This window comes from Lithobates pipiens, unplaced genomic scaffold (genome assembly GCF_037356315.1).
Source record: "Lithobates pipiens isolate NorthernLeopardFrog02 unplaced genomic scaffold, aLitPip1_a1.2 Scaffold_57, whole genome shotgun sequence".
Classification (NCBI taxonomy): domain Eukaryota; kingdom Metazoa; phylum Chordata; class Amphibia; order Anura; family Ranidae; genus Lithobates; species Lithobates pipiens.
In genome coordinates this window covers 1,830,096-1,857,880 of record NW_027507879.1, presented here as the reverse complement: position 1 = coordinate 1,857,880, position 27,785 = coordinate 1,830,096, and the positions used below count along the sequence as shown (strand labels likewise).

Below are 27,785 nucleotides of genomic sequence, written 5' to 3'. Positions count from 1 at the left end.
TACATATGCATATCTAAAAAGTGTGATTTAGTGCACCCCAAACTCCCTTTTTGCTCACAGCTGCACTGGTGTGCCCCGTTTCTCTCCATTTGGAACTTCCTCTGCATCTCCTGCATGGTGCTCTGATTCCCTGCCTACGATCCCCTGCCAACTGCCATTGCAGTAGCCGGCATCTCTCCCGGCTGGCTGCCTGAAAATGTAAGCTGAGAACTTTTTCCGGTCTTCTGCTCTGGGCTAAAACCCAGACCTGCGGAACTTGGTTGAAGTTCCCGGAAGTTCCCACAGGATTCGGGACAGTTTGGAGGCATTACCACTCACCTCCACCATAACAGCAGTGAGCCTTTTCTCTGGTTCAAACCACCTTGCATGTGCTTTCTCTCCCTGATGCAGTAGTTCTGAGATCAGTGTTTTAGAGCTCACTCCTGTGATGGTGAAGGCGAGCAGTAATGACTAGGCCTCACTTAACAACATCCTAGCAATGTCCTGGGAGTATTCCAGTAAGGCTTCGGGGGGAATATATAAATGTCCCGTGTCCAACACACTTGCTCTTATGTATGTGTTGCATTAGGAGGGACAGGCTTAACATCTGCCCACTTCACCAGTCAACGTACCTCTGTTACCTTACTCCCAATCTGTTACCTTACTCCCAGCTCCTGCTGATCACATAGCATGGACCTCATACATGCTCTCACTTAAAGTGATCCTAAAGCTTTAAAGTGGTTGTAAACCCTTACAAACCACTTTGACCTACAGGTAAGCTTAGATTAAGGCTTACCTGTAGGTCCAAGAAATATCTCCTAAACCTACACGGTTTAGGAGATATTTACTAAAAGACAGTGACAGCTGTCTACGGCGCGGCACGCAGGTGCACTATCGCCGTTAGCAGCATGCCGCTGCTAACGGCGATATGCCGTTAGTGGCGGCTCCCGTGCGCATGCGCAGGAGTGACGTTATCGCTGCTCCGGCGCTGTGAGTGGCCGGAGCAGCGATACCCGGAAGAAGATGGATGCTCCGGACTACAGGGGACAGCGGTGACATCGCTGGCTCCTGTGTCAGGTAAGTGACACATAATGGGCTACTATTGCAGGGAGACAAAGAGGAAGTAAACCCATCAGGGTTTACTTCCTCTTTAAGGGGTTTCACCTTAATGCATTCTTTACATAAAGGTACACAACCTTCTGTGCTGTAGAATCGCCACCAGCCCCCGTCTATGCTTACCTAAGCCTGATCCAGCGATATGCACTTGAGCAGCGACTCTCAAGGTTTTCCTCCTCCATGTGCAGATTTATAGCAGTGGGAGCCATTGGCTTCTGCTGCTGTCAATCAAATGATTTGCCAAGCAAGCGGGTGGTGGGGCCAAGCTGCCCGTTCTGAGCTAAAAGACGCAGACAAGGCATCTCGGAAGCGAGTACGCACGGGTGCCCCCATAGAAAGCTGCTTTCCATGGGGGCACTTGCCAAAGAGAAGCACCAATGGGAGACCCCAGAAGAATGGGGGTTGCTCTGTGCAAAACTATTGCACAGAGCAGGTAAGTATAACATGTTTGTTATTTTACTAAAAAAAAAAAAAAAAAGAATGAAGCTTTAATATCGCATTAACTCTTCCCTTTCCATACAAAGTGACCAGGCATAGATCTCCATAACGCTAGTCTTCTCCCAGTGACCGACAGACAGACAGCTAGGGAGGGAGTCCAAACAGCAACGCTACCGGAGAATCTCTCACCTATCAGGTACTACGGCAACGTGGTTGCTGTTGCTGTTTATCCTTGTAGTTACTCATGAACCTTTGCCATAGTAATGTTACACATACCCCATTGTGTGGTTAACCACCCAAGTTCTTTAATTTGTCAGGACATCACATGCAACCCTTTGAATGACTTTAGACCAGGCTCTGAGCAGTAGAATCAATGTTTACCGTAAACTTGGCAATATGTATAATATGCATTAACACTTCGTTCAACTGAATCTAACTGCGTCTGCCCCAGGTTACCTGCACAGAAGAAGTCTCCGAGACGAAAGTCCAAACTTGGCAGTGCCCTAACAGGTGTTCCAGAGCAGACCATATTTCCCAGCAAGTCTTTTGCGTAGGTTCCTCATGCATTTTCCCAAGTGTCCCCGGTACCCCCAGTTAGGAGGGTATGGGAGGGAGGCTGGACCCAAGGGAAAGCCCGCACACACACACAGGGTAATAGGCAGCAAAAACTTTAAAGTAATACAAAAGTCTTGTTTTTTTTTTTTTCTTTAAAAATAACAAACATGTTATACTTACCTGCTGTATGCAGTGGTTTTGCACAGAGCAACCTTGATCCTCCTCTTCTCGGGTCCCTCTCTGGTGCTCCTTGTCCCTTCCTCCTGTTGAGTGCGCCCACAGTAAGCAGCTTTCTATGGGGGCACCCAAGCTGAGCTCTGTGTGTCCATTGGGACACACAGCCACGGTTCGGCCCCCTCTCTATCCTCATTGGCTAACTGACTTTGACAGCAGTGAGGAGGAGGGAGAGTCCCAGATGGCCAAGGCACTCGTACGCATCGCTGAAATGAGATGGGGTTCAGGTGAGTATTAGCAGGGCTGCTGCACACACAATTTTTTTTATCCTAATGCATAGAATAAGATAAAAAAAAAAATAATTCTGCCTTTAGAATCACTTTAACCCCTCCCCCCTGACCTGGGCAGCCAGGTGCTCAGTACACATACAGTAGGCTACGTGCTGATGGCTCTATAGGCTGCTGGGTTTAAAGTGGAGCTAAACCCTCTTATATTTTTCAGCCAAGGAAGCTGCCATTTTAGCTTAAGTTTGATCTGCTACGACACGTGATCAGTTATGACTCCAGCCATTTGATGATTTGACAGTTCTGTTGAAAGCACAAGCAAATGTGACAGCATTCCCAAGGTGTCAGAAATGTAACTGTTTTTTTTTTTTAAAACTGTTCAATTTTAAATTGATAGGTTTAGTCCTGGTTTAAATGGACTCTGTTGTCCATTTATATCAGCTACCCTCAATTCATCACATTTAGGTCTGCAAAAAGAGAAAAGGAAGCAGTCCTTTTCTGTATTTTTTTCTCAGAACCTGGATGGACTCAGAGGTAGTTGGACGTAAACGGACACAAGTCTGTTTACATTCAACTGTCCATAGGGCTGCATGGAGCATCGGATCGGGTCCACCTGAGAGACTGACAGGCTGACCCGATTGGAATGCCCATGTGAAAAAGCCTTAAGTTCTTTCTGAATCACCAGCTGACAGAACATGAAGATGCCGCTCGTGAATTCTGATGCCAGACTATGTCATCTTGACCCTGATGGACACAAGTCTGTTTACATCCAACTGTCCATAGGGCTGCATGGAGCTTCAGATCTGGTCCACCTAAAAGGCTGACAGGCTGACACGATCGGAATGCCTGTGTGAAAGAGCCCAAAGTTCTTTCTGAATCAAGAACAGAGCAAAAAAATCTGGATGGCCGCACTCCAATGAAAAATGATTTCTTTATTGTTCTAAATCCATACAAGCAAGGATAAGACCACTGACACATTTCACACTGTTAAGGCAGGTGCTTATTCATAGCTCCTGAATAAGGATGAGCTCAGGCGTGTTGGCATGCTCCACGTGCAGAGCCCGCCAGGAAGTCGCAATATGCAACCATATACGAGAACAAAACAAAAAGGTCTGGATGACCACACTCCAATGAAAAACAATTACTTTATTGTTATAAATCCATACAGCAAGGATAAAATCACTGACACGTTTCACACCATTAAGGCAGGTGTTATTCAGGAGTAGGGATGAGCTGAGGCGTGTGCGCATGCTCCACGTGCAGAGCCCGTCAGGCGCTGCTCTAATCACAGGCAGTGAGACATTGCCCCAATGCACAGCTGCAGAGATCGGGCAATGTCTCACTGCCTGTGATTAGAGCAGCGCCTGATGGGCTCTGCACGTGGAGCATGCGAACACGCCTCAGATCATCCCTACTCCTGAATAAGCACCTGCCTTAATGGTGTGAAACGTGTCAGTGGTTTTATCCCTGCTGTATGGATTTATAACAATAAAGAAATAGTTTTTCATTGGAGTGCGGCCATCTAGACCTTTTTGTTTTGTTCTCGCCTATTGTTGCATATTAAGCAGGAGAGAGATCATTGGAAACAGATATCTGGATCTCTTTGTTTCTTTCTGAATCACCAGCTGAATGCCAAAGATGCCACTCATGAATCCTGAAAACATAGAAACCATTGCAGCTATAGGATCAACATGACAGCCAGGCAGCTGGCATTTCCCGAAGCACCTCAGCAATGGCAGCCTATTCATTTGTCTCATAACAGAACCCCTTTCACATCTGCTGCGACTGCCAATATGTTGCTGGAACAAGTATTGCAAGATATAGTGATATTTGTACACTACACTAGCGGCATACACTGCCAGACGGAGACAGCAGGGGAGGGAGGGAGGAGGGGCCCAGTTACATGTTTTAATGTCTATTTTTGCTTGGAATATTTGATCAATGAGCTTTAATTGGAACCAAAATAGAACCAGAGGCAGAGACATCCTGCCAACAAGGCTCCAGTGACGTCATCAGGGAGCGACCAGGAAGCGCCTCCACGTGTGTCACTGGGGGAGACAGATGCTGCAGAAATCACATCGCTGAGAAGTTTTAGCATCCCTTATCATTGTATTAAAGGGACTGGACGTGTTCACAGGTAACTGGAGACCCCTGATCTTCTCATAGGCGGCAGAGTCCAGCCACCCTCACCCTAAATAGATCAGAGAATAGAGATAATGCAGACAGAAGTAATCCATTGAGATTGTTTTCCCCGATTCAGATTTGATTGTTGTAAGAAACACAGCTGGACTGCCGTGGCTGTAAAATTCAAAGAAATGCTTATTTAGGGCTGAGCTAATTGCTTGTAATTAGGAAACCATTCCTATTTCTGAATTAGAAATGGCAGTTCTCATATTGCTAACAGAATGCGTTTTGTTTTTGATAGAGAAGAGATTAGAAGCCCTCTGGCTTTTATTGTAAGAGCTCTTTCACACGGGACGGATCCGTGATGATCCGCCCTGTGAACATCCGCTTGCTTGGCGGGGGATCGCTGTGTCGATTCCCACTGAGCAGGAAGATGACAGGTCCGTCTCTGCACACTGTGCAGGAACGGACCTGTCAGAGCACCGCTCTCACCTATGGGGGATCGGATGAGGACGGACCTTAGAGTCCATCGTCATTTGATCTGCAGATAGATGTAAAAGTAGGTTTTTCCTCCTTCACACTTTTTCAGATCGGAGCGGGTCGGATGTCAGCGGACATGTCACCGCTGACATCCGATGCTCCATAGACCTCTATGGAGCATCTGTTCAGGTCCGCCTAAAAAACTGACAGGCGGACCTGAACGGATCGGTCATGTGAAAGAGCCCTTACCTGTGACCCCTGATGAGCAGGATGACTTCAAGTGTGCGGACCCAACTGATCTATCCCACCAGGAACCTGTCAAAGTGGACAGCCTATCATAGGTGTGGAGGCGAGTCCTGCACCCACATGTATACACTACCCCTATATATTATGGGTGGTGGAGAATGCACTTTGTCAGCTTCCTGGTGGGATTAATCACGAGGGTTTGGACTTGTGTCTGAACACAACTGGGGTAGTTGCACCCTTGCCATTTATCCTGATGACCAGGAATGAGCTCAGGCATATTGTGATCCTAGTCCTGCACGTGTTTGCATACTCCATGTGCAGAGCCCGCCAGGAAGTCGGCGCTGCGCTAATCGCAGTGACACATCAATGCGCAGCTGCAGAGATCGGGCAATGTCTCACTGCCTGTGATTAGCACAGCGCTGCGCCAACTTCCTGGCGGGCTCTGCACGTGGAGTATGCAAACACACCGGAGCTCATCCCCATTCCTCACACTGCAGCCAAATGTATACAAGGGGCATGCATATGTGCCGCTGCAGGGTGGGGAATGCATCGGCACAGTATAGTGGCAGCTTCCTGGTGGGCTCTTGTAGGTGGGTCTGCACTGGGAACCTGAAAATGCCTGAGCTCATCCCTGCTGTTGACTGTTATCACCGGACAGAAAGTGATGAGAAATTTAAATTTGTTACCAATAAACTTTCCCATCGCTTTCCGTTGTCACCGCAACTGGAAGCGATGGGAATGTTTTTCAATGAGGACATCTGTTTCGGTGAGAACTGTTGAAGAGGGGATTCTTTTGCTTTGTAGGGGTGACCTTTCATATCCTGTTGCATCTCTATAATGTGGGAGGTAACTCCCATGTATGATGTTTACCTATAGGTAAGCCTATAATAGCAAGGCTTACCTATAGGTACAGTAAATATGTCCTAAACGTGCACCGTTTAGGAGATATTTACTCTAGATGCAGCCGGTGATGTCACCAGCGCATGTGTTTTGAAGGAACGGCATACCCGTACTGTAAACAGCAACTCCCACATGCACGGGAGTGATGTCATCGCTGGCTTGGCCACTCCTATCCCCGAAGACCAGGTGAAGATGGAAGCACCTTCAGCGGGTACATAGTGCCACTGGGGGGCTTTGTTTTCAGGTAAGTCTGTCGTAATGTGCTAATATGCGATGTATACTAGCACATTATGACTTAAACTGCCCAGTACCATTTTTTTTTTTTTTTTTTGGGATGTGGTTTACTACTGCTATTAATGGGTTACAGACAGCAACAAGATATTCAGGGGGTTTAAAGTGAATGTGAACATGGACTATCCTAAAATATTTAAATTAGCTACTATACTGATCTAAGGCAAAAAGATGTGACCCTGAGAGTACAGACATGCAGAATATGGGGAGCGTGTCCATAGAGATCTGACCACATGAGTACAGGCACGTCCTGTAGCTCCAAAACAGAAGGTACAGACACAAACTGACCACGTTATGACTGATTTGCATCCGTGCCTAGCGTGGTCAGAAGTGAACAGGGTAAAGGGACTTCATACTTACTCAGTGTGGTTTTTGCACAGTGCAGTTCCAATCCTCCTCTTCTTGGGTCCCCCGCCGGCTCCAGGCCCCGCCCTCTTGCTGAGTGCCCCCATAGCAAGTGGCTTGCTATGGGGGCACTTGTGCATGTTTGCTCCCGAGTCGCCTGTGTTTGTCCATAAGACACACAGAGCGTAGCTTGGTACCACACTGCTCCCTCCTCACTGGCTGTGATTCACAACAGTGGGAGCCAATGGCTCCTGCTGCTGTATTTCAGGAAATGAGGATGGAGAGACTCGGGAGAGCCGCTGCTCTCATGCACATCACTGGATCGAGGTGGGGCTAGGGGGGATGCAGCGCACAGAAGTTTTTTTGTTTTGTTTTTTTTACCTTCATGTAAACCTTCAGCCTTTACAACCAGTTGAATGTTATTTAACACTTCTCAGTTAGTAAAAAAAAAAAAAAAAAAAAATTTCTACACATTGTCTGATTGGTCCATCTACGTATGCATATGCCATAACCGTGAGATCCCTGTGCAAGCAAATAATCACTGTAGTAGGCTCAGGGCACCTTGTTTTCAATAATACCACAAAGAATTGGTTCTTAATATTCAGATTCTTGCATAAAATGTTGCTTGGCTTAAGATTCTGGTTCTCATATAGGCCCAATAATGTTAACTTTATGAGATTTTACTGATCTCTTTATTAACTTTTTACTGACTTATTCATTTTTTATTTTATTTTAAGATTGTACGGCATGAGTTTTGTGGAATACAGAGAGCAAATCCAAGATGGTGACACAGCCATTATCTTTCTGGGACATGACTCCATGTTCCCGGTGACTATCAAACAAGGAAGCCAGACTCAGACTAAATATGGGGTCATCAGGCACTCCACCGACCTTATTGGGAAGAACTATGGCTCCAAGGTGACCTGCAGCAAAGGAGGATGGGTATACATTCTGTATCCAACCCCGGAGCTCTGGACAATGAACCTGCCTCATCGAACTCAAATCCTTTATTCTACGGACATCTCGATGATCACCATGATGCTGGAGCTGAAGCCAGGCTCTGTGGTCTGTGAGTCAGGTAATTATGTTTTATTACAGGTATATTTTAGGAAGGTTATTCCATCCATTCCATTACATCGGTATTGCTGAACTGGTACATGGAGTAATAGGCAATTCCAAGCTGTCCTAGGAAATGAATGCTTTTCTTTATATAGTAGAGAAGTGAATAAAAAAAAAAAAAAAAAAAAAAAAAAGACCTATTCAACTGTATTCCAAACAATTGATAATACTTATAAAAAGGGTCAGCCCTGCCAAATCTGATTTGGTCACCTTTTTTAGGTTGAATTATTCTATCCCTTCGTAGGTCTGACCCTTAGCCCCCGTTCACACCTATGCGAATTAGATGTGCGCTTTGCCGCATCTAATTTGCATAGCAGGAGAATGTGATTGGCTCCCTATGGAGCCGGTTGGGTCACATATCTCCGGGGCGGCTGCGGAGCGCACTGCAGAAAAAACGTGCGTCTTTGGCTCCATTTCAGTGCCAAATTCAGGCATAGAATCGGCCCTGATTCATCTCTAAAACGGGGAACAGGGACGCACAGCGCTCCTGTGCGTTCTGCAGCGGGTTATAGTGTGAACCCGGGCTTAAAGTATAAAAGGCAAAACTTCTTATTTTTGTTTAGTGGGGGGGGGGGGGTTAACATCTGTCAGGTTCTTATTGCTGTCAGTGACCCTTTTAGGGATATTCATCCTCTTTATTTGTCCTGGTGAACCTTATCACCAAAGAAGGCCACAGATAGATCAAAATTTTACCGGTTCAACACTGACTGTGACCGCTCTCATTGAGAAAATGTATCCAACAAGCCCAATCAGCTGCTGATGAGGGTCTTCTGAGAGCAGAATACAATGGCACCACAGGGGGGATTCCTCCATGTACCTCACTTGAGTTGATGGGGGGGAACCCATTAGTTTTTTCGTTTTGCCCACTGGGTGATCCAAAAAAAAAAAAAAAAAAAAAACTCCTCTATGGCAAGCTTAGGAGTGGAAGTGAATGCACACACCAAATTTGTAGTTGTCACCAGAACAGGGATACAGAAGTCTTCCACTAATTCTGATGAGCTTGGTGACAACCAGGGAGCCCCTCTTGATGTTGTGGTTATGGGACAGAAAGTGAAGGAAAATGTCTCTATTGAGTGACAGATGGCAAAGAAAAACCCTGAATGGAGTTATAAAATAAAATTACAAATTGTTTTGCCTTTAGTTCTACTTTAAGGCCTCATGCACACAGGACATGCAGTGCACTCCTTGGGGTGTCTGGTGTTTTTTTTTTTTTTTTTTCTGCTACTAAACTCCCCTGTGTGTTAGTCTGGGTCTCCATGCACACATAGACGTTTAGCAGTGTTTATGGGCAGGGGAAAAAAAAAAACACTGCCGGTGTGTCCAGGAGCAGCAGAGTTTGGGCAGAAGAACTGCTTGGCATTTGTAAACGTGTCTAAATGAGCGTAAACGCTTGTTAACCACTTGACCACTGGGCACTTAAACACCCTTAATAACCAGACCAATTTTCAGCTTTCGGTGCTCTCGCATTTTGAATGACAATTACTCAGTCATGCAACACTGGACCTATATGAAATTTTTGTCCTTTTTTTTCACACAAATAGAGCTTTCTTTTGGTGGTATTTAATCACCGCTGGGTTTTTTTTTTTTTTGTGCTATAAAAGAAAAAATACCGAAAATTCTGTAAAAAAAACGAATTTTTCTTTGTTTCTGTTAGAAAATTTAGCAGATTAGTAATTTTTTCTTCATAAATTTTGGCCAAAATTTATACTACTACATATCTTTGGTAAAAATAAGTACAAATTGGTGGATATTATTTGGTCTTTGTGAAAGTTATAGAGTCCACAAGCTATGGTGCCAATATCTGAAAATTGATCACACCTGAAGGACTGACGGCCTATTTCAATTCTTGAGACCCTAACATGCCAGAAAAGTACAAATACCCCCCAAATGACCCCTTTTTGGAAAGAAGACATTCCAAGGTATTTAGTAAGAGGCATGATGAGTTTTTTGAAGTTGTCATTTTTTCCCACAATTCTTTGCAAAATCAAGATTCTTTTTACTTTTTTTTTTTTTTTCACAAAATTGTCATATTATCAGGTTATTTCTCACACACAGCATATGCATACCACAAATTACACCCCAAAACACATTCTGCTATTACTCCCGAGTATGGTGATACCACATGTGTGAGACTTTTACACAGCGTGGCCACATACAGAGGCCCAACATGCATGGAGCGCCATCAGGTGTTCTGGAGCACCCAGGACAATTCTGACATTTCTCTCCTACATGTAAAAATCATAATTTATTTGCTAGAAAATTACATAGAACTCCAAAACATTATATATGTTTTTTTAGCAAACACCCTGGAGAATACAATGGTGGTCTTTGCAACTTTTTATCTCGCACGGTATTTGCGCAGTAATTTTTCGAATGCTTTTTTTTGGAAAAAAAACTGTTTTGTGCTTAAAAAAAAAAAAACACAGTAAAGTTAGCCCAATTTTTGCATAATGTGAAAGATGAAGTTACGCTGAGTAAATAGATACCTAATATGTCACTCTTCAAAATTGCACACGCTCGTGGAATGGCGGCAAACGTCGCTACTTAAAAATCCCCATAGGCGACGATTTACATTTTTTTTTACTGGTTATATGTTTTGAGTTACAGAGGAGGTCTAGGGCTAGAATTATTTCTCTCGCTCTAACGTTCGCAGCGATACCTCACATGTGTGGTTTGAACACCGTTTTCATATGTGGGCGGGACTTACGCATGCGTTCGCTTCTGCATGCGAGCACATGGGGACAGGGGCGCTTTAAAAAAAACATTTTTTTTTATTGTTCATTTTACTTTATTTTAGTTTGACATTTTTTTCCCCAAAAATAATTTTTTTGATCACTTTTATTCCTATTACAAGGAATGTAAACATCCCTTGTAATAGGAATATGGCATGACAGGTCCTCTTTACAGTGAGATGTGGGGTCAATAAGACCCACATCTCACCTCTAAGCTGGGAAGCCTGAAAAAAAAAAAGATTCTGGCTTTGATCGTATTAGCGATTCGGTAGAAGCACCGGAGGGCGGAGGGCGGCGGGAGATGTCTATGGCTGGGTATTGCAGGGTATCACCGACTATGGCTGGGTATCTCAGAGCATGGTGTTGCAGAGTACTGCGTTGCAGAGCATTGCAGGGTATTGGCGGGTGTTGCAGAGCATTGCAGAGTGTTGCAGGGTATCGGCGGGGGTTGCAGAGCATTGCAGAGTGTTGCAGGGTATCGGCGGGGGTTGCAGAGCATTGCAGAGTGTTGCAGGGTATCGGCGGGGGTTGCAGAGCATTGCAGAGTGTTGCAGGGTATCGGCGGGGGTTGCAGAGCATTGCAGAGTGTTGCAGGGTATCGGCGGGGGTTGCAGAGCATTGCAGAGTGTTGCAGGGTATCAGCGGGGGTTGCAGAGCATTGCAGAGTGTTGCAGGGTATTGGCGGGTGTTGCAGGGTATTGGCGGGTGTTGCAGAGTGTTGCAGGGTATTGCAGAGCGTTGCGGAGTGTTGCAGGGCATTGCGGAGTGTTGCAGGGCATTGCGGAGTGTTGCAGGGCATTGCGGAGTGTTGCAGGGCATTGCGGAGTGTTGCAGGGCATTGCGGAGTGTTGCAGGGCATTGCGGAGTGTTGCAGGGCATTGCGGAGTGTTGCAGGGCATTGCGGAGTGTTGCAGGGCATTGCGGAGTGTTGCAGAGCGTTGCAGGGCATTGCAGAGCGTTGCAGGGCATTGCAGAGCGTTGCAGGGCATTGCAGAGCGTTGCAGGGCATTGCAGAGTATTTGCAGGGCATTGCAGGGCATTGCAGGGAATTGCAGAGTATTTGCAGGGAATTGCAGAGTATTTGCAGGGAATTGCAGAGTATTTGCAGGGAATTGCAGAGTATTTGCAGGGAATTGCAGAGTATTTGCAGGGAATTGCAGAGTATTTGCAGGGAATTGCAGAGTATTTGCAGGGAATTGCAGAGTATTTGCAGGGAATTGCAGAGTATTTGCAGGGAATTGCAGAGTATTTGCAGGGAATTGCAGAGTATTTGCAGGGAATTGCAGAGTATTTGCAGGGAATTGCAGAGTATTTGCAGGGAATTGCAGAGTATTTGCAGGGAATTGCAGAGTATTTGCAGGGAATTGCAGAGTATTTGCAGGGAATTGCAGAGTATTTGCAGGGAATTGCAGAGTATTTGCAGGGAATTGCAGAGTATTTGCAGGGAATTGCAGAGTATTTGCAGGGAATTGCAGAGTAATGCAGAGTATTTGCAGGGAATTGCAGAGTAATGCAGAGTATTTGCAGGGAATTGCAGAGTAATGCAGAGTATTTGCAGGGAATTGCAGAGTAATGCAGAGTATTTGCAGGGATTTGAGGGGTTAATTTTCGGTGAGCAGCGATGTGGGCACTGCAGATGCAGCCCACATCGCTGCTGACACCGATCTCTTCCCCCTCCGCTGTACCGATCGGTACAGAGAGGGGGAGGGAGGAACCGGCGTCATAACATGACGCCGGCTTGTTTACAAGTGATCACTCCGTCATTTGACGGAGCGATCACGTGGTAAACGGCCGCGATGAGCGGCCGTTTACCGTGATTCGTGATGCGCCGGGTCCACTGGACCCAGCGGTCACGGATGCTCTCGTGTGCGCGCCCCAGGGGGCGCGCGAGAGCAGAATTCTGGGAGGCCGTTAATTAACGGCCTCTTAGAGTTAAACAACCGCCCTGATGCCGTTAATCGGCAATGGGCGGTTGTTAAGTGGTTAAAGTGGTTGTATAGTCTATTTTTTGACTTTATCTATAATAAGGCTTACCTGTAGGTAAAAAAAAAAAATCTCCTAAACCTGTATGGTTTAGGAGATATTCCCCTGTCAGTGAGGCGGTGCATGCGCACAGGGGTTTTTTGGCTGGAAGCCCGGCAGATGCCGGACCCTGCCGGAAAGAAATCTCCCACGCGCACGCGTGGGAGTGACGATATCGCGGCTCCGGCCACTCACAGCGCCGGAGCCGTGATATCTGGGAAAACACACCAAGTGAACATGTCAGCTGCCTCTGCGTGTATCGGGCCAGATGTCGGGGCCTCATTCTAGGTTAAGTATTTCATAATGAGCTAGTATGCAGTGCATACTAGCTCATTATAACTTTTCCTTACAGGTATGAAAAAAATAAATAATTTCAGTGAGTTTACTACCGCTTTGACGCTAGGCATGTTTAGCAGTTGAGCATTAATTTCAATGAATTAATAATTAATTTGGCCAATGAATTAACGCCTTGACACCTGTAAATTCACTTAAATGCTCGTAAAAGCGTTGGACACTTTTAGAGCATCAGGTGGTTTTTCTGCAAAAATACTGCAGGCTTCTAGGTGAGTTAAAACAAAAAAAATAAAAAAAAATAAAAGATCCTGTGTGTATGAAGCCTAAAGAGGAACTGAAATCTGGAAGCTGTGCCCAAAAAGCACGTAGAGGACAAAGAGCTAGTCATCAGTATTACAATGTGAAAAATAAAACAGATATACCGCGCTGTCTATTAAGGATGTTAAAGTGGTTGTAAACCCTTACAAAACACTTTGACCTACAGGTAAGCCTAGATTAAGGCTTACCTGTAGGTTCAAGAAATATCTCCTAAACCTACACGGTTTTGGAGATATTTACAAAAAGACAGGCACCGTAGACAGCGGTGCACTGAGCAGGCCGCAGATCACGGCGATATGCCGCTCGTTTCAGCTCTCGTGCGCATGCACGGGAGTGACGTCATCGCGGCTCCGGCGAATCAGCGCCGGAGCGGCGAGACCCGGAAGTCACTCCGGGATCCATGGCAGCGGTGAAGATGAAGGAGGACCTCTTCAGGGGCTTCGTTCTCAGGCAAGTTATTCATAATGAGCTAGTATGCAATGCATACTAGCTCATTATGCCTTTGCCTTGCAGGTTGCATTTAAAAAAAAATATATATATATATATATAAAGTGCCTTTACTTCCTCTTTAAGAAAGCAGCTAGCACAGCAATAGATCAATTGCAAAAATCAAAAAATATGTGGAAAATAAGTGCAGCGCTAAAATTGATCTCAAAGTGAACTGAAACAATATAAAACTGTGTGTGTGTGTGTATGTGTGTATATATGTATGTATATATATATATATATATATATATATATATATATCTTTTTAGATATATATTAGTGCCTTTCAGCTCCACAGCTGACCGTTAATAATGAAATCACTCCCGTTAGACTCACTCAGTACAGAGGCACAGGCAAACACAGAGGGATTTCTTCAGAATAACAAAAGGTAGGAATCGGCAACAAAGGTTGTTATAATCCTTGCAATGTACAGAGATCACCCAGAGGGGGATGTGCGTTTTTTCTTAACAAAAGTGGAGTTACACTTTAACCGATGGCGGACCAGCCACTGCAGTTTTACCGAGGAGGGTTGGCTCCGCTGCGCAAAATCACGTTATATTATATTACGTGATCTCGCGAGGCTTTCATAGCAGGCGCACGCGAGCTCCGTGATTCCGACAGTGGGTCCCGCGGACTCGATGTCCGCGGGGATACCCGCGATCGTCACACGGAGAGGAAGAACAGGGAGATGCTGATGTAAACAAGCATCTCCCCGTTCTGCTTAGTGACAGTACACTGATCACAGCTTGCTGTAATCTGGAGCGGTGATCAGTGTTGTGTCACAGCTAGCCCATCCCCCCCCTACAGTTAGAATCAATCCCTAGGACACACTTAACCCCTGCAGCGCCCCATCCTGGTTAACCCCATTCACTGCCAGTGACATTTTTTACAGTAACCAATGCAATTTTTTAGCATTGATCGCTGTATTGATGCCAATGGCCCCAAAAATGTGTCAAAAATGTCCGATGTGCCCGCCATAATGTCGCAGTCACGATAAAAATCGCTGATTACCGCCATTACTAGTAAAAAAAATAAAAATTATCAATAAAAATGCCATAAAAATATCCCCTATTTTGTAGACTCTATAGCTTTCGTGCAAACCAATCAATAAACGCTTGCAATCTTTTTTTACCAAAAATATGTAGAAGAATATATTGGGCTAAACTGAGCAAACATTTTTTTTTATATATATTTTTTGTGATATTTATTATCGCAAAAAGTATAAAATATTGCTTTTTTTTTTTTTATGGTCGCTCTTTTTTTTTTTTTTTTTCTTCTTTGTTTATAGCGCAAAAAGTAAGAACCGCCAAGGTAATCAAATACCACCAAAAGAAAGCTCTATTTGTGGGCAAAAAAAAAGAGTGGATTTTGTTTGGGAGCCACGCTGCACGACCGCGCAATTGTCAGTTAAAGCGACACAGCGCCGAATCGCAAAAAGTGCTCTGGTCTTTGGCCAGCCAAATCCTCCGGTGGCTGAAGTGGTTAAAATTAGCAGGCAGGTGCCCTGTGATGTGGGCCTATTTTTTTGTCTAATTTTGCTTTGCAAACGAGGCCACGGATACGATGATCTACTTGTCGCAGATCCCTCAGTCCAGTCGCTGTGTCCGTACTGTAATGCACCTCTGCACATTTCATTTTGATAATGGCCTGCCATCCGCAAGCCGCTTGGTAAGCCTGTGTTCAGGAAGCTTAGTCAGGACATGTGATCTGAGCCTCGGCTGGAGGTCACAGATGGTATCTCAGCAGCAGCAAAAGAACATTTTAGGTGGAGATTCAACGCCTGCTTTGCTCCTTCAGCTGTGCTCAACTCTTAACCCCTGAGCTGCTGGATCAGACCGCGGCGTGCCACCGCACCGCCTGATTAGATTGATACCAAATCATATCTGTTAATATTTGTGAAGGCCCTTGTCAGTCACCTCAATGTCAAGGCTTTGTGTGGAAAATTCCACTAGTTAGAATTAATTAATTGATTTTGCCCACACTCCGAAGTGAATTATGGGCATTCCCCATGTCTAGGTGCTTCAGTCTGCAGGGTAATGTTATGGAGAAAAATAGTTTGCTCCATAAGAATCGTAAAAGTGGAACTCTAGCCAAGACTCCCTTTTTTTTTTTTTTTTATATAAACCCCCCCCCCCCCCCCCCCAAATTATATATATATATAATAAAAAATTTTAGATAAATTTTTTTATTTTTATTTTTTATGTGACAACACTAAAAAATTTTACACACACGTTATATCATCTACAAAATAGGGAATAGATTTATGGCTTTTTTTTTTTTTTTTTCTTCTAGTAATAGCGGCAATCTGCTATTTTTATTGGGACTGCGACATTGCAGCGGACAGGTCAGACACTTTTGACACGTTTTTGGGACCATTGACATTTATACAACGATCAGAGCTATTAAAAAGGCACTGGTTACTGTGTAAATGTCGCTGGCATGGAAGGGGTTAACACTGGGGGGCGAACAAGGGGTTAAATGTGTTCCCTCTGAAGTCTGCTCTCCACTGACGTCACCAAGTTTAGTCGAGGCAGCGAGTCATCCTGTCTTCCGAAGTCTGGATCCGCCAGCTGCCTTGACTGCTGGAGTGGTGAACTCACCACTCCTCCATTGATTCGGGGTCTCCAAACTGTGGCTCAGGGGCTGGTTTTTACATGGCCCTTGGGGTCATCCACTGACACCAATGAAGGGGCACAGCTCCTCCCAATGACTCCAGTGATGGAATCCAGTTATATAGTTAGTCAGCTTGGAAAAAAGTCCATCCAGTTCAACCACCAATTCCTCTCACTGGCAACCAACAATGGTGCCCAATTCCTCTCACTGGCAACCAACAATGGTGCCCAATTCCTCTCACTGGCACCAAAGATTGGGGTGTTGTTTACTCCCACTGATCCTGGGATATTTTCTACTTTTAGAGTTTCCAGTCCAGCCCCTTTAAAGTCTGAATGACAGTAAACTGTACCTTTTTGTTTAGAGAACTTGGAGACCACTGCTCTAGGAGAATGCAGCAGTTATACAGACATAACCACTTGTGCTAGGTTGATAGGTGTGCAGGGGTGGCTGACTGACCCTGAACCCGCACAGACTTCAGGGGCCGGTTATCTGCCCCTTCACGTCTGTAAAATTAGAATGAGTGGCTGTGTCTGAACAGCTACTGCATCCTCATAGAGTAAGAGCCCTTTCACATCGAAAGCAACCCGGGCGTCATGTATATATGTGTATAGCGGCGCTTTACTGTTTTAGCGGCGCTATTCAGTCGCTAGCGGAACAGTTTTGACCCCCCGCTAGCAGCCGAAAAAGGGTTAAAAACACTGCTGCGGTGCTTTGCTGGCGGTTCGGCAGCACTACCCATTGATTTCAATGGGCAAGGGTGCTTTAGGAGAACTGTATTCACAGCTCCTGCTTGCAGGACTTTTTGTGACGCCCTGCCAGCGCAGCGCCCCAGTGTAAAAGCACTCTGGCTTTCACACTGGGATTGCAGCTGAGGCTTTTTTCAGGCTCTTTACAGGAGATATTTTTAGCGTTAAAGCGCCGGAAAAATCGCCTCCAGTGTTGAAGGGGTCTAACAATAGGCTGCCTGCATGCAGCTGCGTGCGGCTCCAGCCCCATAAACGGTCCATTCTCGCTGCACAGGCCACAGCACGAGTGTAAACGAGGCCTTGGAAACGAATTCAAGAAAAAAAAATCCATCCTACTTTTTCGAATTGGTTTGTCGCTGCAATACGATTCGACCCCAATAATGATTAGAAATTCCAAAAAATGTTTAGAATATGACATTTTTAACAAAATTCTACTAGTGTAAGGCCAGCTTAAGAGTTAATAGCTGTGCATGTGGCCCATAGCCTTCTGTAAGACGTCAGGAGTCTTATCATGCCGCACTTTCCAGAGCGTTCCGTAATGCTCTATCCCTGGTGTCAATCATACATTGTTCTGAGAACAAGGGATAAACTGTCTGGGCTCTGCATGCGTATGTATGTGTGTACAGGCCTTTCAGGCAGCTCTGCCCATAGACGCTCTGTTTGTTTGCTCTGTAAGCAGACTGTTTAGAATCTTTTGCTTTATCCATCAATCGATATTGATTTTGTTTCTCCTTTTGGCCGTCCCAAAGCAAACAGAGATTGCAGACCTGTAGGTTTAAATGAAACTGCGGTGAATATAATGGATCCATTCCTGTAAGATGGAACACCCCCTGGAGTGTGCTTTAAAGTGATATTCAAGTTGTGTTTTTTTTTTTTTTTAACCCCTTCCTTCGGAACACAGCTGATCACAGATCGGGGTGAAGAGCCAATCATAACTGCTCTTTACCATGTGACCAGTTGTGTCTAATCACAGCTGATAACAGTGTAAACAGGACTTGCCAGTTGTCTGCACACCTCTCTTCATGCTGACGGCACGTGAGGAGAGGAGACCTGATGAGCGGCAATCCCCATGGGGCATTTACACTGATAATCCGAGCACTGATTACCAGTGCAGCCAATCAATTTCTATCAGTGATGTCCATCGTTGCAGCCTATCGGCGTCCATCATTGCCGCTTATTCATACCCGAGATTTCCGCATATCAGTGCCGACTGACCAGTGCCCATCATTGCCGCTTATCCATACCCGAGAGTGCAATTTTGACACGTATTGGTAAAACCGTACATATCATCACAGCTACTTTGTGCATCCAGTTGTATTATACATTGTGTTTTTGTTTTTTTTAGGACAAACTGTTTTTGTTTGTTTTTTGGTGGTAAATGGTAATGGATAGCTCCTGATTTTATTTATTTAAAAAAAAATTCCATTCTCAAAACTGGACCAAAATAGTAAAAAAATAAAATAAAAAAGAAATGTATAAATATCTTTTTTTATTTATTTATTTTTTTGGAAATTTTAGCTGTATATCTCTTGTTACTACCATAACCTACCACCAAAGAACAACTAAAAATAAATTCTGCTCCTGACGATTGTAGCGATACCACATACGTGTGTGTGTTATTTGTTTGTTCCTGTAGTACAATCCACAAACAATAGTGCACATTATTTTTTTTTGTCCTACCTAAAACACGCTGATGCTAATTAAAAAAAAAAAAAAAAAATCCTGCCCAAAGTATACTGACCTTGACCTTTGACCGTTACTTGACCTAAACACTAACCCTGGCACTGACCTAGATCTAGGTTTATATTTTTTTAAATTATTATTTATTTAGATTTTTAATTTTTTTTTCCTCTGCAAGGAGAGCGACTGCAATGTATCTCTCCCCTCTATTCACAGAGAGAAACACAGGGGTGGGCTTCACAGTGACTGATGACTGTCTTAGCCAATCAGAGGCTATTACAGCGATCAGGTGACCCAGAATCGGGGATTCTAGGTCCTGATTATTACGGGACTCAAGGCTCTCGGTAAGACCCCGGTCTTTGTGTTGGGAGTGCTCTGTGCGGCGTGCTCCCAGCACGAAGACAGATACGTGTATATGTGGCCCCACGGCAAAAAGCCTAGTCCAGTGAGGCCACATAGTTGTGTTATGTTGGCGCAAAGGGGTTAAAAGCAAAAGTAGGCCAATTAAAGTGTCAGCTTGCGGTCTGTAAAACCAGGTGCCACCTGGGGGAGAGGCATAAGAGGAACACCACCAACCACAGGCTATCACTCGTATCTGGTTGTATAGCATAGCCCTCATGCCCTGAAGAAAAACCCGTCTCCTTCACAAGGACCAAAAGACTAACATGGGCTCACCAAGAATCCGATTGCATTATACCAATCTCAAAACCTAGCTGTGCTCCCAAATAAACTTGGGTGCCATGGTCCAAGAGGGTCTATGTACAAAAACCTTTTTAGAAATTCTACAACCTTCAGATAAAAGCAGTCGCTAATGTAGTGTTTAACCCAAATTACATTCTTTATAGGTACTGGAAGTGGCTCTCTTTCCCACGCCATCATACGGACAGTGGCACCGACGGGTCACTTGTACACTGTGGAGTTCCACCAGCAGAGAGCTGAGAAGGCCATTGAGGAGTTCCAACAGCACAAAGTGGATCATCTGGTAACCGTGAAGAATCAGGATGTGTGTAAGAATGGCTTTGGAGTATCTCATATTGCAGATGCCGTGTTCCTGGATATACCATCACCCTGGGAGGCCATCGGTCATGCAAAGGATGCTTTGAAGATTGAAGGTATGCTGAATAAACGGAGAATTTGAATGTGTTTTTACCATACCAACCAGTCAGATGTTTGCCTTCCTTGTCTATGAGAACACTATCTCCTGCCTTGACATAGACATATTTAAATTATGTTTTTGTCGTTAAATTATTGTGAACATTTCTGGTACAATGTTCAAACCCATAGCTTATATCCCTTTTGGAGTGGGAAAGGCTTTGACGGGACAGATTGCTGTCTGTGTCTGCATTGGAGTGACCACTTCCCTCCTCCATACCCACTAACCAGCTAACAATGGTGGTGGGATATTAAATTTTGATTGATGGAGGCTTCACCTCCCTGTTCTAAGATGCAGGCTGGAGGGCCTGTGACTGCCAGAAATCTGTCCACACCGTGTTATTGCCAAAAATAATAAATATGTTTCAAATATATATTTGGACGGCAATTTAAAACAGTTTTATTGATGTCGATTGTTTTGTTTGTTTGTACTTTGTATCCCAAAGGCTGTTTTTTTTTTTTGTTTTGTATTTTTTTTTCTTGTGAACAGCAGCAGAGGACTGCGAAAGTGCTGGGTCATGTGACACAGGTGTATTGATCCAGAAAAAGTTTTCTAATTAAAAAAAAATTACAGTGCCATCATCCACATACTGAAAGAGAAGGGAGAATGTAAATAAAACTGTATTTGTTTAGGATCACTTTACAGGTATACAGTATTTCTCCAGTGTGGACTGATATAGTAGCTTTCATATGATTTTAAAGCGGTTTTCAATTCTGAATGGTTTTAAATACCCTTCTCTTTCTGGCAATGCACATCCCAACATTTTCTTCACTCCAATGCCCAGAGAGGTGTGTCTGATCAGGCAGGTAAGATTAGAGAATACACTGGACAGTGTGGGCCAACTCTGGTGCCCATCAGGCTGTACAGTCTTATTTAGACACATTAAGGTTGATTTACTAAAGGCAAATATGGCTGTGCACTTTGCAAAGTGCAGTTGCTCCGTAGCTTAGTAAAGGAGCAGAAGCTCTGCTGACTTCCATCATCTAATCATGTTCAAGCAAAAATGCATTTTTTTAAAGATTTCCTTTCACGTAATTGGGTATTCTTTGCAAAGTGAAGCTTTACCTCCAGGGCCGTCTTTAAGCCAGGGCAAAAGGGGCAGCTGCCCTGGGCCCTGTCATTGATGTGGGGCCCTATGCAGCTGCCTCATACTTGCCAATTATCCCAGTTTAAATTCCCTTGTCCCTTGAAGTTTTAGTCCCGTGCTGTGTCCTGATATCTCAGTCTGAAGTGTTGGTACTAATACTGCCCAGCTCTGCCCTACTGTTGTGTATGGATGACTCGCCTGCAGACCCTGTGTTTATATGTAAATAACCGACATTCATATGTAAATAGGGGCTGCATTACTAAGTAAATAGCTGCATTCGGCAGCATTGATATGTAAATAAAGGCGGCATTCATATGTACAGTATATCATGCTCCCCTGCAGTGAGGAGATGATGTGCTGTAACCTCTAGCAACCAATCAGTGAGCAGTATTACTGTACAGTAATCTCTAGCAACCAATAAACAAGCAGAAATCATTTTGCTGTAAACCTCTGCCAACTAATCAGTGAGCCGTAATGTGTGCTGTAACCTCTAGCAACCAGTCATTAAGCAGTAATGATATGCTGTAACCACTGGCAACCAATCGCAATCGCTGCCTGATCTGATACAGTAAGATGATTTTAAGTCTACCTGCTATTTATTGTATGTCTCAGAGCAGGTGGAGAGTGAAATTGCATGGGGGGGGGGCCAAGAATTTTTTTTGCCCAGGGTCCAATCAATATTAAAGATGGCCCTGTTTATCTCATTTACTAAGCTCTGGAGCAACTGCACTTGCACAGTCTATTTGCCTTTAGTAATTCAATCTCCACTGTGCAACATTGGAGTTGTTGTTCTCTGTTGGAGATCTCTTCACTTCCTGTCTTGTAAAAAAAAAGTTGTCCCCGGGACAAGAAGTGAGGGGAAATCTCGCTAACCACAACAGACAGACGTAGAAATGCTTTTTTAGATTAAAGTGGAGTTCTAGGCTTTTCTGTGTCTTTATTAAAAGTCAGCAGCTACAAAAAGTGTAGCTGCTGAATTTTTTTAATAAAAAGACTCGCCTGTCTCACAGTCCAGCAATGTGGCCCCCCAAACCCTCAGTTCTCTCTCTGTCTCCACTCCCCGGCGCCAGCATTACAACTGTGGGCACCTGGCTGTGACAGCTTTTGGCTTTACAGCCGGGTGCGCACTGTGCATCCGCGGTTAACGTGCTGCTCCTCCTCAATGTTCGGGCAGCCTTCTGTGACCTGTAAGGTGTCCCAGAAGATTGCACAGAGGGAGGGGGAGAGAAGAACTTCCGGTCGGATCACCTAGGTGGTCCCACCGGAAGTTGGAAGGGGTACCTGTCAAAACTAGGTACCTGCTTCCCCTCCTAAAAAAAATGACATGCCAAATGTGGCATAGGAGGATTGGAGCTCTGCTTTAAATAGGGGGATGCTAAAACCTCTGTCAACTACTTCTTGTTGTCCTACTCCCTGGTGCAGGTTTTCCCTCATTTCCTGTCTGGTAGAAGGTTGTCTTCAGAACAGAGAGTGAGGCACGGTTCACACAGGGGCAACACGACTTTTGGAGGCGACTTGACGTTGACTTGGAGGCGACTTGACGTTGACTTGGAGGCGACTTGACGTTGACTTGGACGTGACTTGGACGTTGACTTGGACGTGACTTGGACGTGACTTGGACGTGACTTGGACGTTGACTTGGACGTTGACTTGGACGTGACTTGGACGTGACTTGGACGTTGACTTGGACGTTGACTTGGACGTTGACTTGGACGTTGACTTGGACGTTGACTTGGACGTTGACTTGGACGTTGACTTGGACGTTGACTTGGACGTTGACTTGGACGTTGACTTGGACGTTGACTTGGACGTTGACTTGGACGTTGACTTGGACGTTGACTTGGACGTTGACTTGGACGTTGACTTGGACGTGACTTGACGTTGACTAAGGCTCCGTTCACACAGGGGGCGACGCGAGGCGACACGACTTGCCGTGACGCGACCTGACAAGTCGCCCCCGTTCTGTACTACGGAACCGTTCTAAGAGGAGCGACTCGAGTCGCTCCGACTTAGAAAAAAGGTTCCTGTACTACTTTTGGGCGACCTCGGGGCGACTTGCATTGACTTCTATACAGAAGTCATTTGCAGGTCGCCGCTGAGGTCGCGGCGAGGCAAGTCGTGTCGCCTCGCATCGCCCCCTGTGTGAACCGAGCCTCACAACACTACTTTAAGTCGCCCCAGGCCAGGCGACTTGCCGTGGCCAATCAGAGAATGAGCTCTCGGGGGGAACTCCTTTTGAGAGCTGATAATTCTCTGAGAGTCGCCTCTGTATAGACGGAAATCCGACTTGGAGGCGACCTCCATTGAAATCAATGGGTACCAGTCGCCTACAAGTCGGATTGAAGTAGTACAGGAACCTTTTCTGAAGTCGGAGCGACTTCAGTAGTGTGCATTAAGACAGCTCTCATTCACTTACATTGATTTCTACATGTTGTGCGACCTGAGGTGACTTGGGGCGACTTGAAGTCAGATCTGAGTCGCCCCTGTGTGAACCGGCACTAAGGGAAAATCTCTGTAACAAAACACCGAATAGCAGCAAAACCTGATGGGGTTCTTGCCTTTCTTCATTCTATCTCAAACTAAATAAACAGTTTTGGGTAAGAATACACATTGAAGTGGTAGTATACTGCTGCAATTACAAAAAACATTTTCCTGCACAATAATAGCATAATATGCTAGTATGCATTGCATATTATAAAATACTTGCCATAAAACTTAGCTCTTCAGTGCCGCACTGTCACCGATAAGAGGGCTTCCATCTTCCCCCGGTATTTCTTCCGCATTCACGGACTCCGGCTGTGTGAGTGATAGGAGCTGCGATGGCGTCACTCTCGCAAATGCGCACAGAAGCCCTCAGTTATGGCACGGAGCGCTAAAGTGCACCTTCAGAATGCATGTGCTGGTGATGTCCCCGGCTACATCCAGGGTGACTATTTGCTAAATGGTGCACGTTTAGGAGATATTAATTTTACCTACAGGCAAGCCATATTATAGGCTTAGGTAAAAATTACTACTGCTTTAAAAAGAAGTTCAGTGTTCAGGAAAAATAAATCAAATAATCGCTTAGGTGGATGCAGCATCGATGCGATGCTGTATCTGTCCCCCGCCGCCTCTACACCGAGATCAAAGACCACTGATCGCTCAGTTTTCAGGTCCGTTCTGAGCACAGCGTGGGGACTTTCCATCACCACGCTGTGCTCTGCCCCTCTGGCGCTCACTGGAGCAGCAGACTGTGGCAGAGACAGGAGCAGTTCGCTCAGCCTCTCCGTGGTACATGGAGAGGCTGAACCAGCTGGCTCTCGGGCACCTGGGGGGATCCCTGTAGAGCCTGAAATTACTTGTCATGTCCGCTAGCAGTGGACTTTAGCCCACTGTTGGCTGAATCTGGGTCAGAAGAGTGCAGAACTAAGTGCATTCCTGTGATCTACAGAAGTATGGCTAAAAAAGGCTTTTGGTCATGCTTCTCCTTTTTAGGTTTGATGTGCCATTTGTAATGTTTGTTCTTTCCCTATAAAAAGCTATATAATGCTGGAGTCAAATGGCAACAACATCTGGTCATATACCCCCCTAAGCCTGTTTTTGGTAAAAAGTAGAAAAAAAATCTAGCCATGGCCTGGACCATTCCTACCAAATGGGGGCAAGTTGAGATTTTCATCTTAGAAGGTGCCACCTAGGGGCAAAATTAGAGAGGCACATTTTCTACTGCTCATAGTCTCCCAACTGCGGCTCCCTGCTAAGCACAATGAGGAGACGGCAACCAGATTAAAAAAAAATCATCCTTATGGGTTGCTTGGTGACCATGGCATCTGTTGAGTGAGTGGTTTTGGCTAAAACCAGTAGGTATCTTTTTTTTTTTAATTTTTTTTTTTTTTTTTAGTGTCATCACAGGCATAATGAATTGTTAAGGTCCTGCTAGCATGGCTATTTTTTAACAGAACCCATTTCTGTTTACCTCCTACATTCCATTTTTCATGAAACAATAAGCGCCTGAAATTAATCTGCGTTTGGGCCTGGGTGACTCGCAGTAATCTAATGTTTTCTCCTAATGGATTCTGTCTGCTGGAAATGAAAGCAGATTTTAACATAGCTGGAAATGGCTGTTATGGGGGAAAAAAACAGATTATGTCTCAGGGATTCATGAAATTGCTCACAGATTATAGATTTGTAATATGTTGTATTTCTTTAACCTTAAATAGTCTGCATGTGACCGAAGGTGACCCAACGATGGTTCTTTGGCAAAGCTTCTGTGTTTCCTGTACCAACCATTGACTGTTGTGATTAAAATGGTATTTCTATATACCTGACAAAGACCAGCTAGGTATAATTACGGCAATTACCATACTTACAAAAACCCTACTTAGCACTGCAGACTAAGGAGACAACATCTTGCTGAACACAAGAAGAGATGAGTCAAGATTGATGTTCAGGGGTTGTCTGATTTTATTCTGGGAGGGTCTACAATCTATATGCACCATTATCAGCCAATTATTGCATAGAACATGGGTGTGGTTAATACAGAGGTGTACATTACATATCATTAATTATGTCATCTGCTTTCATGAGTCACAGTCATGAGTTCTGTGGCCCAGACGTATTGTGACACAATTTCTTTATTTAGACAGTACAAAATAAAACTACTTATGCAAGCTATATTTTCTTATATGTATGCTTTATAGGAAAACTGCTACAGTCTGTAAATATAGAGTTTAAACTAACTAATAGGTTAACCCAAGTTAATCTTATATGAACTTATAAAGATGGAGTCACTCTGGTTCAGCCATATCACAACATTGACCTCCCGGACTGTGTCATTGCTCCAATAGAGGTTTGAAAATGAGAAAGGAACAATGGTATTGCTTAGGATATCATAAACAATTTGATGCCTTGGACTTGCCCTCTACTCACCCCCTATTGGCAGACCGTACACTCCCTGCTTCAATCCATCTTCGAGACTGGGATGGCCTTTGATCCGAAAACTTTCCTTCTGTGCCTACTATCACTAAATTAGGAGGAGATAAAATTTGAAATGGCTTTATAATTATGGTGTTGGACCCCCTGGTATGTTTTTTTTTTTTTTTTTTTTTTTTTGGATTAATCCAAAAGAATAATTGGTACTTTAAAGGCCAACTGTGTTGAAATCTGTTCAGTGCCTTTAGAAATTATTAACAAAGAAAAATAAAAAAAATAAATGTGCAATGATAAAATGTGGTGTATTCTTATTGAATAATAATTCAAAAATGATAAAATCAATATGTGAAAGTGAAGTAAAATAAAGTGAATAAATGAACGAGTTAATAAATAAATGCAGTGTTAAATAATTAAATAAGAGTGTGAGAAATGAGAGACAAAAAATTGATTAGATAAATTTAATAAATACAATTCGGTGTTGGAAACCTCGGTACTTAGCCCAAAAAAATATATATACACACCAAACTACGTGCCTAACTTTTTTTTTAAAAATGCCGATGTAATTAAAACAATAAATATGCATATAAATAATTTAAATTAATAGTCCAAAAACATGATGAAAGTGACTTGTGCACAGTTGACTACTTCTTAAAGAGGCAGTAAACCCTGATGGATTTACTTCCTCTGTCTCCCTGCAAAGGTAAAGCATAATGGACTACTATGCATCGCATCGCATCGCATAGTCCATTATGTGTCACTTACCTGACACAGGAGCCAGCGATGTCACCGCTGTCCCCTGTAGTTCCGAGCGTCCATCTTCTTGGTGGGCCTCGTTGCTCGGGCGCTGTCATTCGCCGGAGCAGCGATGATGTCACTCCCGCGTATGCGCACGAGAGCCGACACTCGCGGCATATCGCCTTGCCCAGTGCGCCTGTGCGCCGTGGACAGCGGTGGCTGTCTTTAAGTAAATATCTCCTAAACCGTGTAGGTTTAGGAGATATTTCTTGGACCTACAGGTAAGCCTTAATCTAGGCTTACCTCTGTAGGTCAAAGTAGTTTGTAAGGGTTTACAACCACTTTAATCCTAATTGTGTAAAAAGACTGTTTGATTCTGTCTTCTCTGATCATCCGCTTCTTTTACTGTCCATTGCCATCCTGATAAGACAGAGTCTTTGGAGTCACTCTGCACATGCTCAGTTTGGTGTGTATTGCTAGAGAGGTTTTTCTTTTCTTGGGGAAGAAAGATACCCGGTGCCTTTTTTCGTGCAAGGTGATGGTTTTGCACTCACCAGATACCCTGCCCCGGCAGGGGTAAATGTGCCTTCACAATGTGAGCCCCTGTGTTGCTTTATGGTATCTCCCTGGGAGCTTCGTTTTCCTCAGCATGGGTTAATCATTCATATGTTTAATGAGAGACAGGAATATCCATAGTGTAGTATATTTTGGAATATCCAATTTATTAAGTTAAAAATCTACTCACAATCATCAGTCTTTGTAAACCGCAATATTATGTCTGCCGCCGATCGCTGCAGCTTTAGGAGAGAGCGTGCGTCCTATGGCCACGCACTCTATTATGCCAGAAGTACTACTACTACAGCAAAACTTATTTTCCTGTATCTTATGTTGGAATTTCTCCTCTTCCTCTTGAAAAGCAATAAAAATTGTTAGTTCTCAAAAAAACAATTTGATGCCAAG

General features: G+C 44.4%; 1 protein-coding gene across 1 annotated transcript in view; it reads left to right on the top strand.

The window, feature by feature from the left end:
* The first annotated feature begins 4,538 nt into the window (after window positions 1–4,538).
* TRMT61A (tRNA methyltransferase 61A) overlaps window positions 4,539–27,785 on the top strand; it is a 52,705-nt gene continuing 29,458 nt past the window's right edge. The window contains exons 1-3 of the mRNA XM_077467597.1: window positions 4,539–4,683; window positions 7,670–8,010; window positions 19,788–20,054. Coding sequence (XP_077323723.1) covers window positions 7,680–8,010; window positions 19,788–20,054 — 598 coding nt within the window. The 5' untranslated portion in view covers window positions 4,539–4,683; window positions 7,670–7,679. The remainder of the gene's footprint in view (window positions 4,684–7,669; window positions 8,011–19,787; window positions 20,055–27,785) is intronic.